Source organism: Ipomoea triloba, chromosome 1, assembly GCF_003576645.1.
Source record: "Ipomoea triloba cultivar NCNSP0323 chromosome 1, ASM357664v1".
Lineage (NCBI taxonomy): Eukaryota > Viridiplantae > Streptophyta > Magnoliopsida > Solanales > Convolvulaceae > Ipomoea > Ipomoea triloba.
The window spans coordinates 27,543,034-27,557,919 of record NC_044916.1 but is presented as its reverse complement, the minus strand read 5'-3'; the positions used below and the strand labels follow the sequence as shown (position 1 = coordinate 27,557,919).

The following is a 14,886-nucleotide window of genomic DNA, read 5'->3' as shown; positions in this document are numbered from 1 at the left end:
ATGCAAAGGGCAAGATTCGAGCCCTTAATCTCCAATATAAAATACTATAAACAAACATTTTTACAATTTCTCCATTAGAATCTTCAATGACTAGTTACAAATTTATTTATTTTTTTAATTGCATAACTAGTTAGGTAAAAATTAAATATTAGGCCCTCTGCTGTCAGTCCAAAATCCGGCCCTGCTAACAGGTTTCGAACCTGGGACCTCTGGGTCAGCAAAGCATGCGTGCAAGAAGAAGAAAACAAGATATTAGCTTAAGAAAGCCACACCTAGCGAGTTTCGAACCGAGACCTCCAAGTGTGCGAAGTAATGTTCACCCGTCCATTTTCCATTTGGAAGAATGGAGAGATCCATTCTACTTCTCTCCAAATTTGTATAGAAATGGAAGAATGGAGATGGAAAGTTATTTTAGAGAATTGGTTTTAGTAAACAAGTTTTCCATTTTCCATTTTTTCACTTCCTCATTTCTCCAATTTTTTGGAAAATTTTCCATTTTTCCAAGTTGCTAAATAACCCCTTAGTTTTTGTTCTCTACCCCTCAATCCAATAATGAAGCACAAAAAGGAAAATTCATTTTCATCAATTATGTCAGGAATAATAACTTATCATCGATTTTCAAAAAAAATAAAATAACTTATCATCATAACGAATGGCTTCAACCCCGTCACTATTTTCCACCTCATTTACACCGAATCCAATAGAATATGCATTATATATATATATATTATTTTTGGCTCTAGATTTATAGGTGCAGTTTCAATTTTAGTCCTTTTTCTTTTTTCTTTTTTCAAAACATCCTATATTAGTCATAGTTTTATTATGGCATGACCATTTTTTGTCATCCGTTAATAAAACCGTTAACCTACCATTAACAATTAGGATTTTTTATCTTTTTTTTTTGTTATAGAAAATGTTCTAGTCAATTAAAGTGAAAGCCTTTTGTTTCTCGAGTCTTGAATAATGAGCATTGGTTGAAAATTGCGAGATTTTAATATTTTATATATGCTTTTATACTAGAGTGACTTACAAAGGTATTTTAATAGGTAAATAAACGGTTTACAAAAAAATAAATTTTGAAAATTGGACTCAAGATCTCTCACACTTTAAGAAAGAACCAATTATTCAACCAAAGTGATTTGTAGGAGCATTTTGACTGGAAAAATAAAATTGCATAATTAGCTGCTTAAAAATAAAATTGCATAATTAGCTGCTTACACAAACAGAAAAAGAACCAATTATTCAACCAAAGTGATTTGTAGGAGCATTTTGACTGGAAAAATAAAATTGCATAATTAGCTGCTTAAAAATAAAATTGCATAATTAGCTGCTTACACAAACAGAAAAAGAACCAATTATTCAACCAAAGTGATTTGTAGGAGCATTTTGACTGGAAAAATAAAATTGCATAATTAGCTGCTTACACAAACAGAAAAAAGAAAGAACCAATTATTCAACCAAAGTGATTTGTAGGAGCATTTTGACTGGAAAAATAAAATTGCATAATTAGCTGCTTACACAAACAGAAAAAGGGGCATTCCGAGAATTGAACTCGGGACCTCTCGCACCCTAAGCGAGAATCATACCACTAGACCAAATGCCCACACGACATGTTATCTTGTAAGTCTTTCTAATTTACTTTGTTGCTTGGCTGCTTGCTGACTTGCCTACTTCTGTCAGGTGTTAACTGGACCAGCAAAAGGGCAAAATTGGGGCATTCCAAGAATCGAACTCAGGACCTTTCACACCCAAAGAAAGAATCATACCACTAGCCCAAATGCCCACAATGAAAACTGTGTATTATAGGTTATTTTTATCTTATTTTGTTTGTGTTGTGCAGTTGGTATAAGGAGATTAGCAACGTAATTTCCAGCATTTGTTGTGTGCATTATGGGTACGTTTGAAAATCCATAAAATGATTTTTGAAAAATATTTTTTGGATTTTCAGTGTTTAGCTTAAGGGGAAAATAGAAGTCAATAGAAAATAAGGGAGTGGTTAAAAAAAATATTAGAGATTTTCATTCTGAAAAATTAATTTCTCCTTTTTGGGGGGAAAGTTATTTTTGGTTTGTAACAATGGAGCAGCCAATCACCCCCTTTCTCTTGTCACCACCACGTCCACCACTATTGTGTATTTTAAAATTTAAAACTAAAAATATTTATGCTCATTTTTCTAAATAAATAATCAAACACATCAAGACAGTTTTCTAAAATGCAACTAAACACTATAAAGGAAAATGAAAATCATTTTCCTGCTTTTCAAACACAACCTATATCTAATATTGGGTTATACACTTATACATAATTCACTTATATTCATACAGTTACACTACTAGTGAGCCACTCAGCCATAACTCCATAAGCACATCCATTAGCCCAATACCCAAAAAAAAAAAAAAAAAAAAAAAAAAAAAACACAAAATTGATAATCTCCTAACCTTAAACCCCCTAATGGCCTAATCGGCTAATCATTTTCACAAAGAAGCAGAGTCTCAATTCTCGACTTCTTAACTTCTTCAAAGTTTCAATCTTCCACAATTCCACTTTTTCACATGGACCACACACTGACACATTCAGACGGTCACTCCCTCCATCCTCCCACGCCCTCACTCCTCATTCCTATCATCAGCCCCGCGAACTGCCCATAGCCAGTCGGCCAAGGGTTTGTATAAAGAAAATAATAGTAATAATCCCAGTGGTTTTAATTTCATTTAATAGGTTAAGGTTTGATGTTTGGCAGTGTGCTTTTAGGCACCTAGGCAGTATGATTGAACTTTTTTTTGGCACTTAGGCAATTGGCAATTTGCATTGTAATTTGTATTTGTTAGTTTGTAATTTGTACTGTCATTAGTCATTACTGGCTTAGCTTGCTGTGTTTAGACTTAGCACTTTGTCATTTGCAATCTAACTTTGTAGTATTTGGATTATATTAGTATCCGTTTGCTTTTTCGATAACCGATATAACTGAACGAAAATTGATCGTCGAAACTCTTTGCGAAAGAAGAGCTCCTAGGGGGGCATGAATTCTCATTTGATAAGTCCCTCTTAGGTATAGACAAGATATGGTACTACAAAGCAAGGGGACTACAATTGAGTATGCCTAATTCCTTCTGTGAAAAGCTTAAAAGTTGTTTGGGTTCAATTCAAAATTGCACTAAGATGAAGGTTTGACTCGTGGGTTCAATTCAAAATTGCACTAAGATGAAGGTTTGACTCGAATAACTTTTGCAAGTTGAAAGTTACATCTTTGTGGGTTCGGCCCTAAAGTGTGGATCATCGGGTTGAGTACAAAGCATGTTTCAGACCTTGAGCAGTGACATGGGTTGAGTACAAAGCATGTTTCAGACCTTGAGCAGTGACATGCTTTCTTTTAGTATGATTCGATAGTTATAGCATTTACTTCAGTCGGTTATGACGGTTAAAAATTCTCATCAATTTTTCGATCGATTATATAACCGGCCGACTGTTTGCTACCCCTAAACATAGACAAAAACTTGTGTGAGACCATCTCACCATAAGACGAGTCGGGTCAGATCAAGATGCAAATGTAATACTTATATGCTCAAATGTAATACTAATTAGGAATAAAAATTTTGTTACTTATAAGGATAAATGTAATACTTTTAAAGGAAAATACAATACTTTTACATTTCGATTTAAAAGTATTACATTTTTCTTCAAAAGTATTATATGTTACCTTATAAGTAAATGGCACTTGTCAACATGATTTATTATGAAAAATGTATTACTTTTTCTTTTATAAGTAACAAAAATTGTATTCTTGATTAGTATTATATTTGAGCATATAAGTATGACATTTGCATGTTGTTTCGATTCGACCCGACCTGTTTCACGAATAAGGATCCGTGAGACGGTCTTACACAAGTGTGACCTCTAAACATATTGTGTGTGGGCTCGTCAATTCATCATAATTGGCACTTAGGCAATTGGCAATTTGGCATTGTAATTTGTATTGTCATTAATTACTACAGGCTTACTGTGTCTAGACTTAGCACTTTGTCATTTGCAATCTAACTTTGTAGTATTTGGATTAGTATCCATTTGCTTTTTCGATAACCAATATAACCGATCAAAAATTGATGATCAATTTTAGCGTTTACTTCTGTCGACTGTGACAGTTAAAAATTCCCATCAATTTTGTAACCGATAGATTGTTTGTTCACCCCTAAACATATTGTGTGTGGGCTCGTCAATTCGTCATAATTGATTCGGTTCCCTACAAAGCCAACTGCTGTCTATGTCGTAAAATTGAAAATACTGAAGATATAGGGGCATTCCGAGAATCGAACTCGGCATAATTGATTCGGTTCCCTACAAAGCCAACTGCTGTCTATGTCGTAAAATTGAAAATACTGAAGATATAGGGGCATTCCGAGAATCGAACTCGGGACCTCTCGCACCCGAAGCGAGAATCATACCACTAGACCAAATGCCCTTGTTCTTTTGTAGAGTCGTTTATTAATTAAATCGTTCTATATGTACGCGACACAATTACTGTTTAGTTTCTCAGATCAGGCCGGCCTTTTCCATTTTAGAACACATTTTGTGGCTTTGATGATTATATTGACATGGAGATACAAATGAAAAGCTGAAAATGGCTGGCAGGCATTACATTCTAATGAAGGAATGCTTAGAAAGAAATACTTGAGATTTACTATGTTTATTACAATAATGCTTAGCAGCTTCATTAGCTTAGCATAATAGGCAGGCAAGATTTATTTGAGTTTTGCTTTGCTTGCCTTCATCTAGGGCGGTTAACGAATGTTGTTCGTGTACGTTTGTTAAGATTTATAGAGCATTCGTGTTCGTGTTTGTTTGTTAAGCATTCATTAGTGTTCGTTATACGAACGTGTTCGTTAACATTAACGAACACATTCATGAATATTTCATTAATATTTGTAAACACGTTCGTGAACATGTTCGTTCACATTCATGAATACTTAATAACCAAACACATGCACTATATATATATATATATATATATATATATATATATATATATATATATATATATATATATTGATGATCACAATTCCTTCATGAACAATAAATAATTAATGCTTACAAACAATAACCAAACAAACAACACAACAGTTATATATTGAGCAATTGGCCTCGGTCTAGGGGCGTCTAGCGCCTAGGCCGGGAATTTTTGCAACAGTGATATATATATATATATATGATTAACTTCTTATTCGTAAACATTATAAAATGAAAACTAAACAAACTTGTTCACGAGCTTTTAGCAAACGAGCTTACAACTGTTCAAACTCTGTTTGTTTATGAACCGAGTTTTAAAATTTGTTCATTTATATTCGTTTACCTTAATAAACGAACACTTATGAGCACAAACACGAGTAGAGCCTTTCACTAACACCCCTACCCTCATCCCATTATACATTTGCCGAATTGATAATTCTTTTTCAGACTTCAAAAAAAAAATTGGCATTACACTCACCAAGTCAAATAAGTTAGTTGTGCATATATAATTATGTGTGGATCGGAGTGGAAATGGCCAAATAAATTAAACTCGATCATCTGACCTATCCTATTCTACTGTTGTTTTCTCGATATTCACGCCCAACCCCTCAGCCTTTGTGGTATTCCTTTTTATTCTCTATATACTTTCCTTCTTAAACCTCCCTGGAATTGCATTCTTGTTCATCATCAGCTCAAAAAGAGTAAGGGGAAGAGAGAACAAAAGCATAAAAAACACAAGCTTAGCTTGTTCTCTCTACTCGCCTTGCTTGAAAATAAAAAAGAAATTCCAATTAAAATATCTATATATATATAATAATAATAATGGCATTTCAAGCAACAAACACGAAGTGCATGGCTTGTGACAAGACCGTGTATCTTGTTGATCGCCTGGCTGCAGACAACAGAGTTTATCACAAAGCATGCTTTAGGTGCTACCACTGCAAGGGTACCCTCAAGGTCTGTGCCTCATATATATATATATATATATATCTCATCTTGAAAATAAGAATGTCAATCAGACCAGTCAGTTCGTTTTTGAGTTAGCCAGCCTAACCCTAAATCCTAGCCTGGGATTGTCAGGCTGATCAGATGAGCTTGATATTTTCAAATTAACGTTCTAAACTTTTAATATATTTGATTGATGGTGCAGCTGAGCAACTTCAACTCGTTTGAGGGGGTTCTATACTGCAGGCCACACTTTGATCAGCTGTTCAAGAGAACAGGCAGCCTGGACAAGAGCTTTGAAGGGATCCCCAGAGTGGCGAGGCCGGAGAAAGGCGGCGAGGAGATCAGGTTTGGGAAAGTGGTGTCGAGCCACTTCGTGGGGACCACCGACAAATGCGTCACGTGCACCCTCACGGTTTATCCGACCGAGAAGATCAGCGTGAACGGGACGGCGTACCACAAGGCCTGCTTCAAGTGCAGCTACGCGGGCTGCACGATTAGCCCTTCCAATTACATTGCCTACGAGGGGAGGCTCTACTGCAAGCATCACCATATCCAGCTCTTCAAGGAGAAGGGGAATTATAGCCAGCTCCACTCCGAAGGTAGTGGCAATTTTAGTGCCGGCAGTGATAGCGAGACCTCCGCCGCCGCTCCCATCCTAGACCCGGAAATCATCGCCGCCGCGGCTGCGGCGGCGGCGGCCGAGTGATCGTCCGATTTTTTATTATCCGTCCCGGTCGGAGGGAGGGAGGGAGGGAGGGAGCTCAGCTTTTTTTATGCGCGCAAATGATATGATGAGCTGATGGAGGTTTCATTATTTGGCTTTTGTCTTTCTTGTTTTTTTGCTTAGTACGTGAAAGAAGGACTGACTGAAAGCACCTTGCTTGTGCCACAACTTTTTTTTTTTCTTTCTACATAATATACACATTATTTTTGCCAGCTTATATTTGCATCGTTATTATTTCAAACTCAAAAAGTAATCAACTTCTGTATGACAAATGAAAAATAAAAAAAATAATTATTTTTAAGAGTTAATTTAATATGGGGTCACTTGTGTGGGTAGTGCCGACCCCGGCTAAATAATACTATGTACCGACATAGTGTGGTGGCTGTGCCCCCAAATTTTGGGGCACTTATTTATGTTTTATATATTAATGTTGGTGTTACTTATGTATAGAGTTGCAAAAATTCTGATTAGGCGCCGATTAATCCCCGCCTAGGTGTTAGGTGTCGGTCGACGGCCTAGCATATCACCTTAAATGGTGGTCTAAGTTGTTGTTATTTTTTTTAATGGGTTATTTCACTCAAAATCATTTTAACAAATTCTATATATTTTTTAGGTTAATATTTAATATTTTAGTATTAATTATTAAAGTATTATATAATTTATAATTTATAATTATTAGTCTTTAAAAAAGTAAAAATATTTAAACAAATTTTTAAAAAAATAAAAAATAAAATAAAAAGATACACGGGGGATTAATCCCCGCCTAGGCGCGTCCGAGGAGGAGCGCCTAGCAACCAAAACATACATTCTTAAGGGACTTGATTTCGTATAGAGTTATAGTCACTTATAAAAATTGAGGCGGGTTAATTTGAGTTTACTCCTATCAAGCAAGTAGAGGAGTAAAGTTTTCCTAATATATTTATCTAAATTCTTATGAAAATTTTGAGCACTGTACCCTGAAAATAAAATAGTATGGCTTACATAGAATAGAACTATCGAAGGGATGTCTAATGAATTAAAAAGTACACATAATTTCAACACAATTTAACATAGTGAGGGGAAGAAAAACTTTCAACCAAAAAATTGGTGTAATTATATTCTTTATATATAAGGATGATCTTTTTACATTTAAAATAATATTAAAATATCCAAAAAGAAAGTCAAACAATCACAATTAGTTACTCTTTTGTTTTATAAGTCAGTTGCATATAAACACAATGTCCAGAACAGTTTCATTTTAGATACACTGTGGTTTTATTTTGTTATGAACACACAAAAATACAAGCCATTTTTGGACATGATCCACAAAGCTCTGTGGACCATGGTCCACAGTATAACAACCGGCACTTTACCCCTTAATTGGGTTGACTCGGTGCGAACAAAAATTAGTCTGAATATGGTACGAGCTTAAAAATGTCTCCTACAATAAGACATGCTTATGATACCTCATGGCTTGACCAATAATAATAATAATAATAATAATAATAATAATATCGTCAAGTCGATGTTGCATGGGAGAGACGAGAAAAACCTTTGGGTATATGAAAAAAACACCTAAATTAAGTTTTGAAAGAATTAAAAATTTACAATGAACATGTGTTTTATACACAATATATAATTTCCTATGAGAAATAGAAAATTTTAACAACAGAAGGAAACGAAAACTAAAAACATTTTTCCTGTTAAGTGAAATGAAGATTGAGGAAGCATTTTCTACGACTAAGCACAATGCCTAGATTTCATTTCTATAAACAAGGTATCCATACTATCAGAAGAATGAAACTTCCCCTTTCCCATTTTTACCTGAACAAGTGTTCCTAGTTTATCCACCAAGATTTTCCCTTTCTGATTCAAACTTCAATTCCCTTACAGATTACCGGCTTATATATCTGTCAACACCTAAACACAAACATCCGAAAAAACAAAAGGAAAACACAACATCCAAGCTTGTCAGCGACCAGAAGATGCATTCAAGATTACAAATTGACCACCTGATTCTAGTCACCGGAAAATCCGCCATATTTACAAGAGTGGAGTAAGAGTGAGATGGCTGGAAACTCATCTGCACCCTTTCATCTGGATTAAGGTCTACGAGATCGAGATTCTCCTTTGGCAAAATCCATCAAGCCTGAATCATCTAAATGTGTTCAGGAAAAAGAAAAACAGTTAATGAAGGATTAAGTAGTATGCATGAGTGCTAATAGCTTATAGAGGGAAAAATCTTTTGGATAATGCAATCATGCTATGTACGGAGTATGTATAATCATGCTGAAGAGCCAATGGACTATAGAAACCACCAATTTGAAGATTAATTCGACAAGCATCGCAAAGATAGGCCAGATAACAACCACCAACTAAAAGGAAAAAGAAACAAACAATATATGCTCAAGGAAAAATATATGGAGGCCATTTCAGGCATACTATCATATTGCTCCACAAAGCACAAATGCCTTTGTGAGGTAAGATGTAATCCTAAATGGCCTTTTATGAAGAAAATAGGGCTCCCTTTGGAGCCAAGTGGAGTTATGAGCTATGATCTCTTTACTGAGAATCAACAACTACTAAAACGGAAGCTAGAGAATGGAAGAAACTAAGTAAAATCCTTATAACTAAAAGAAATGAAGGATTTACCATCCTAGGGGTGCTTCTCCCATGTGCTGTCTTCATTGCTGCTTCTGCAAAGGCTAGTGCAGCTTCTGCATCAGCTTCTGCTGCCTCTGCCTCCCTTGCTGCCTGTTCAGCTTCTGCTATAGCGGCTTCAGCTTCGGCAACAGCTTGAGCAGCAGCAGTTGCTGCCTCCTGAGGCGTCATACTCCTCATCTTGGCTAACTCCAAATCAATCTGAGATTTAGTGAGTATATCAATATCATACCGATCAACCTTAGGCAAGATTCTCTCCCTGCCCTCTAAGATTGGAATGGGAGGGTTTCTTGTATTGTTAGACAACAATGAAGATGGAACTATCCTATATTTCCGTGACATCTGCAAAAGAAGAAATCACTCAACAGTATTATGATCAAACCTGAAGAGACCAAATAAAGAAATACGGAGTATTTCTTAAAATTATTCCTTGTTTTAAAACAAAACATTGTTTCACAGATTAAATGCAGACAAAGTATAATATCACCTTCATAAGTTTCCCGGTTGCAGTCAAATACTTAAGTTTTGCAGAAAGTAGCCTTTTAAAATTTGGAGGTGCCCAGTATTGATCCTACAAAACAAAGAACGCAATTCTGGGTATAATGAATAACAGGCTGAAACAAACAAAATATGAATAATGTTGGTACTAAGCATGTTTGAATCCGTGCATGACCCTTGAACTTCAATAGCTTCAAGATGTTTGATATTACAGCTCATATGCTTGATATCTGTACAGAGGCTAGATATGGATCAGCTAATAACATCCAATTTCAGTAACATTTGAATAGCTAGTTAAACCAAACTCCAATTTTCTCTTCTTCGTTACAATGTATGAGCCAAGTACATTATGGGATCAAGCTTGGATTTTTTGCCACCTATTTTTTACATCGTTACTATAAACTTGTCCACTAGTCAAGAAGAAAACCTTAACGTTGGTAGTCAAAAGGTTGAAGCCTATATGCAAGGTTGCTATACTGTGTAAGGCTCTGGTCTGGGTAGGATATGCACAATCTTTTTTACTCAGAGAGTCAGAGGCAATTTACAGGAGTTGAACATTGGAACCAGTGACCTAACAATCCATAGGTGCCCTCTTGGCCACTACACCAAGCCTAATTGGCTAATTCCATTGTTCATTCTTCTGAGAGTATGCTCAATTAAGAAGAGACTTACCTCTATGTATGCAGCAATAGTTTTCTTGTTTGATCCACCAGGCTCCTTCAAGTTGTTTATAGCATCCATAACAAGATTGTCCAACCTATAACAAAAAAAAGAGGCAATGATTAGTAGAGTCATCTTATGCACTATCCAGTTCAAGTTTCGAATGAACAAAACATAGTTAGACTGGTATAACAATGCAACTTCCAATTTTTCTAGGGGAACACCGACTCACCGAGGGTGCTAAATTTCTAGCATAAGAAATATTTGGTTAATACTTCAGACATCTCTTATAGAAAATCATAATAGTAGGAAACTTACAAAAATGTGTCGTTATTCTAGAAAATGGAAATATAAAATTAAAAACAATCATAAGACACGCAAAGCCAAATAGACGCTTTGAAGAATCAAAAGCAGAATTCCTTTCAAGTGTCACATTCAAAGGGAAAATGAATAGTGTATTAAAACATGCAGTAAATTTACAACTGTAATAAAAAGATTGTGCCATATAAAAGTAATAAAAAAGGAGTTCAACCGTATGATGGATCTCTTTGAGCCACCATTCTGTGGAGAGCCACTAGAAGTTGCAACTCGCTTGCCTTCACTACTTTCCTCCTCGCTTTGAACTACATTTGTAAGAGCCAATGAGCTCTCATCCTGTTTAGAGGTTCGGTGCACCCTTTTAAGTGCTAATCTTGACTTCTCTCGAGATCCCCAGCCATTTGCCATCACAGTCATGTTTCTCCACTTGTCCTAATCAGATCAAACAGAAATAAATGCATGAAGTGCCTAACTCAAGAAGACATATTTACGGGCACTATGAGAGATTATTCTATCATTAATACCCTAGGAAATCAATACTTCTTTTTCCCATTGAAAAAAATAGATTATAAGTAGAACAATGAGAAGTTTTACCTTGAGATCTACATTTGAACGAAGATACAATACTCCACTATATTCTGGATCCTTAAGAATCGTGCGCCATTTGCCTGGTCCATGCTTGAGTACTCCAGCTTTAAGAGCAGCTTCTTCTTCAGGAGTCCATTTTTGTTTAGGTGCACCCATTAAAGGTTTTTATGGAAAGAGGTCTTAAGGGAGACGAAGGACAAAGACAATAAGAAATGGGAGATTTATCCTGTATAACCAACATTACACCAATATAATTAACACTATGTTTAGACCGGGACCACCCTCATTATATCATTATATGAAGGGCATAATCTAAAAAATGCCACAAACAAGTAATTCAAAGCTATTCCATGTTTAGTCCCCTGATCAAATGAAGGCATGCAGAAGTTCGCACATGCCACAGGTATCAATTTGAAGTTACCATTGCATTGATTACCTCCTCAAGACCGTGAACAAGCTATAATTCATAACCAACACTAGCAAACAGAATTAATTAGCAGTATCACTTAAACAAAGTCCAAATAGTAAGAATCTTAAGTACTACATCCTTGATATGGAGTTTTTGTAACAATAAATTGAGTTCTTATCACATTACAAAACTTCCAACACAATTTATCAACCAACTTTATTTGGCTGAGATCATCAATTAGCAAAAAGGAGACACAAAATTGACAAAAATTCATTCCATTTTTGCACTGCAGACACTCATTCAAGAACATAACCTTTAAAAAAAAACAATGCAAAAGAAATTCTCCATATTTAAAAAATAAAATGAAAAAGCATTTTCTTTTTGTTTTTTGTTTTTTTTTTTGTTTTTTTTTTGGGTTGGTGAAGGTAATCACAATAAAAGATTCAAACGCTGTGGTCGTACTGCAAATTAGTAAGCACTACAGAGAAAATGAATCATCATAGAGATCAATTTCCAGACAAATTTTCAATCTGAGATCATATTCTGCAATAGCCCAAACACAAACCCTAGATTTGAATCAATACGAAAATTTCCAAAGGCATAATCAGAGTTCAGTTGGCAAAAAGCAATTAAACGTTTAAAAAGTTTGAAAATCACCAGAGAAGTCGTTCAGATGTAGCGATTTGATGCTTAGAGCTTTCAGAATTTGGACGTGCCCTGTCTGAACTCTGAAGTATTATTTCCTTTCTTTTTTCTTTTTTCTTTTTTTTGTTCTTTTTCTTTTTACACGTCTAGGGAAGTATATAAATTGCTCTGACTTTTTTTTTTTTTCTTTTCTTTTTTTTTTTTTTTTTTTTGATCACAGAGTGTTGAGCATAAATAATATACGAGTATAAATATAAATGTGCAGTCCAACTATCAGTTTAGACTTTTAGTTGAGAGGGAGCACATGCTTCAATTTGGTATTAGTGTCAAATCTCCGCGTCATCCGAATCAGCTTAGGCTTTTTTAGTATTATATGAGAGGCTTAATTAAAGGACGACAAAGTGTTGTTCATATTATTTTTTCATACAAAGAGAGATTTTTGAATTCTTGACCTCTCTTAAATTATGAGAATGTATGAGAGGCTTAATTAAAGGATGGCAAGGTGTTGTTCATATTGTTTTTTTTATATAAGAGAGATTTTTGAATTCTTGACCTCTCTTGAATTATGAGAATGCACAGAGTCACAGTCACTAACTGTAACTGTTAACTAGTTTTCTCACTATTTTAGTACACAATTGTTGTCACTTTTGGTTCTTTGATTATTATTCACTTTTACTTTTACTTTTGATTTTTTTTTTTTGAAAACCATTTACTTTTGATTTTTAATTACTAATTTTGTTATACTTTGTGTATAAGTATATTTATGTTGTCACTTTTAATCATATCGATCAAATTTTCGATAACTACTTGTCAAAAAATGTAAATTTTTTCTCAATATTCTTTATTTTAAAATTATATTGCTATAAGGAAACATCACTCATTCAAATTTAATTACACAGTAAAATTTGCAAAAGCAACTCTATATGAGAAAATTTAAAATTTCAACAAATAATTGTGGAAGATTTGGTCGGTAATTGGTAAGACTAATACGGCAACAAAAGTATATTTTTACATAAAAAATGACAACATTAATAGTTTGGGACTAATTTGTGATAAGTGAATATAATAATATAAAGACCAAAAGGGACAATAAATCAGTTATTATTTTATGTATCATTTTCTATTTAAAACTCAAAATAATCATTCTTATTTTAAGAAAAAAAATAAACCAAAAAAATATCGCTTTTAGTTCTCTAATTAATTAATTATTGAAGGGTGCACAATATCTCTTTTAGTTCGCTATTAGGGATGTTGAGTTTGAAAGTAATTTAGAAATAGAGTTAATTTCATATTTTGTCCTAGAGTTATAGGTGTAGTTGACTTTTAATATTTTTTTTTAGAATACTCTCTATTAGTTTTAGTATTATTGCGATATGATTATTCATTTTTTTTTTGAAAATCAAAGAAGAATATTATTCTATAATTTGGGTAAAAAAAAAAAAAGAATGCGACAATCAGGGAATCTTGGTAGAGCTGTCAAAACACAGGTTGGGCCCGTTTACCCGTGCTTTTGGACGGGTTGGGTCGGTGAAATCCCAACTCGTCCCGTATAACCCGGGTGGGAACATGATAGAAACTAAATATGATATGTTTGTAATGGGGTTATGCAGTTCATGGACCGTACTTAAGCAATCAGTCTCCGCTGCTCTGATCGACGGGTTGGGCCCGTTTACTCGTGCTTTTGGACGGGTTGGGTCGGTGAAATCCCAACCCGTCTCGTATAACCCGGGTGGGAACATGATAGAACATAAATATGATATGTTTGTAATGGGGTTATGCAGTTCATGGACCGTACTTAAGCAATCAGTCTCCGCTGCTCCGATCCAAAGGTAACCTTGTTCATCTGGGCACGAGACCGCTGCTCGTTTGTTGTGGCCAAAGACTCCGGGAAGTCCATATATTTGCGGGGGGCAAAGTGCTGGTCAAATTGGTTTTTCATGTAAGAGGGGTTTGAACTCCCGACCTCTCTTAAGGAACAAGAGTGCACTGCTACTCAAGCTTACCAAGCTGGTTATTCCCAGAGATATATTAACATTAGGAAGTGGCAATGCTGTGTTTAGTGATAGGTGGCAGCCAGGCCCGATCCTATCATTTTATAGGCCCAAGGCGTAGCAACAAAAATGGGCCCTATATTAAATTAATATATATTTTTATAACTAATTTAAACTAAATAAGGAAAAATACTAATGTCAAATAACTTGAAATAAGATTCACAAGTTTTTAACAATTATACATACACACATGTTGCAAAAATCACGCATAGGCAGAGCCCGGCTGCATCGAGGAAGGCCGAAATTGGCCTCCTCCACGGCCGGGCGCCTAGGCCGCCGGCCGATTTTTTGTTAAACTATCGATTTTTTGTTATGTTTTTTTTTTTTAGTTAATTTCATTTTTGGTCATAGATTTATAAGTGGCTATTCACTTTTAGTCTTTTTTTATCAGAACATCCACATTT

General features: G+C 35.0%; 2 protein-coding genes and 2 non-coding genes across 4 annotated transcripts; 1 reads left to right on the top strand and 3 right to left on the bottom strand.

The window, feature by feature from the left end:
* Positions 1-1,531: 1,531 nt before the first annotated feature.
* On the bottom strand, positions 1,532-1,603 carry TRNAP-AGG. The gene has a single exon. It is a non-coding gene; the product is annotated as a tRNA-Pro (tRNA).
* A 2,781-nt stretch (positions 1,604-4,384) lies between these two features.
* Positions 4,385-4,456, bottom strand: TRNAP-CGG. The gene has a single exon. It is a non-coding gene; the product is annotated as a tRNA-Pro (tRNA).
* A 1,242-nt stretch (positions 4,457-5,698) lies between these two features.
* LOC115995971 (LIM domain-containing protein WLIM1-like) lies at positions 5,699-6,890 on the top strand. Its single transcript, XM_031235117.1, has 2 exons — positions 5,699-5,958; positions 6,152-6,890. The coding sequence occupies exons 1-2, from the start codon at positions 5,824-5,826 to the stop codon at positions 6,653-6,655; spliced, it is 639 nt and encodes a 212-aa protein (XP_031090977.1). The 5' UTR covers positions 5,699-5,823; the 3' UTR covers positions 6,656-6,890.
* Positions 6,891-8,213: 1,323 nt separating this feature from the next.
* Positions 8,214-12,549, bottom strand: LOC115995965 (telomere repeat-binding factor 1-like). The gene is made up of 7 exons (XM_031235111.1): positions 12,444-12,549; positions 11,384-11,603; positions 11,004-11,221; positions 10,484-10,568; positions 9,801-9,884; positions 9,305-9,655; positions 8,214-8,810 (listed from the first exon to the last, which is right to left on the bottom strand). Exons 2-7 carry the CDS (start codon positions 11,531-11,533, stop codon positions 8,796-8,798), a joined length of 903 nt encoding a protein of 300 aa, XP_031090971.1. The 5' UTR covers positions 11,534-11,603; positions 12,444-12,549; the 3' UTR covers positions 8,214-8,795.
* Positions 12,550-14,886: the final 2,337 nt, after the last annotated feature.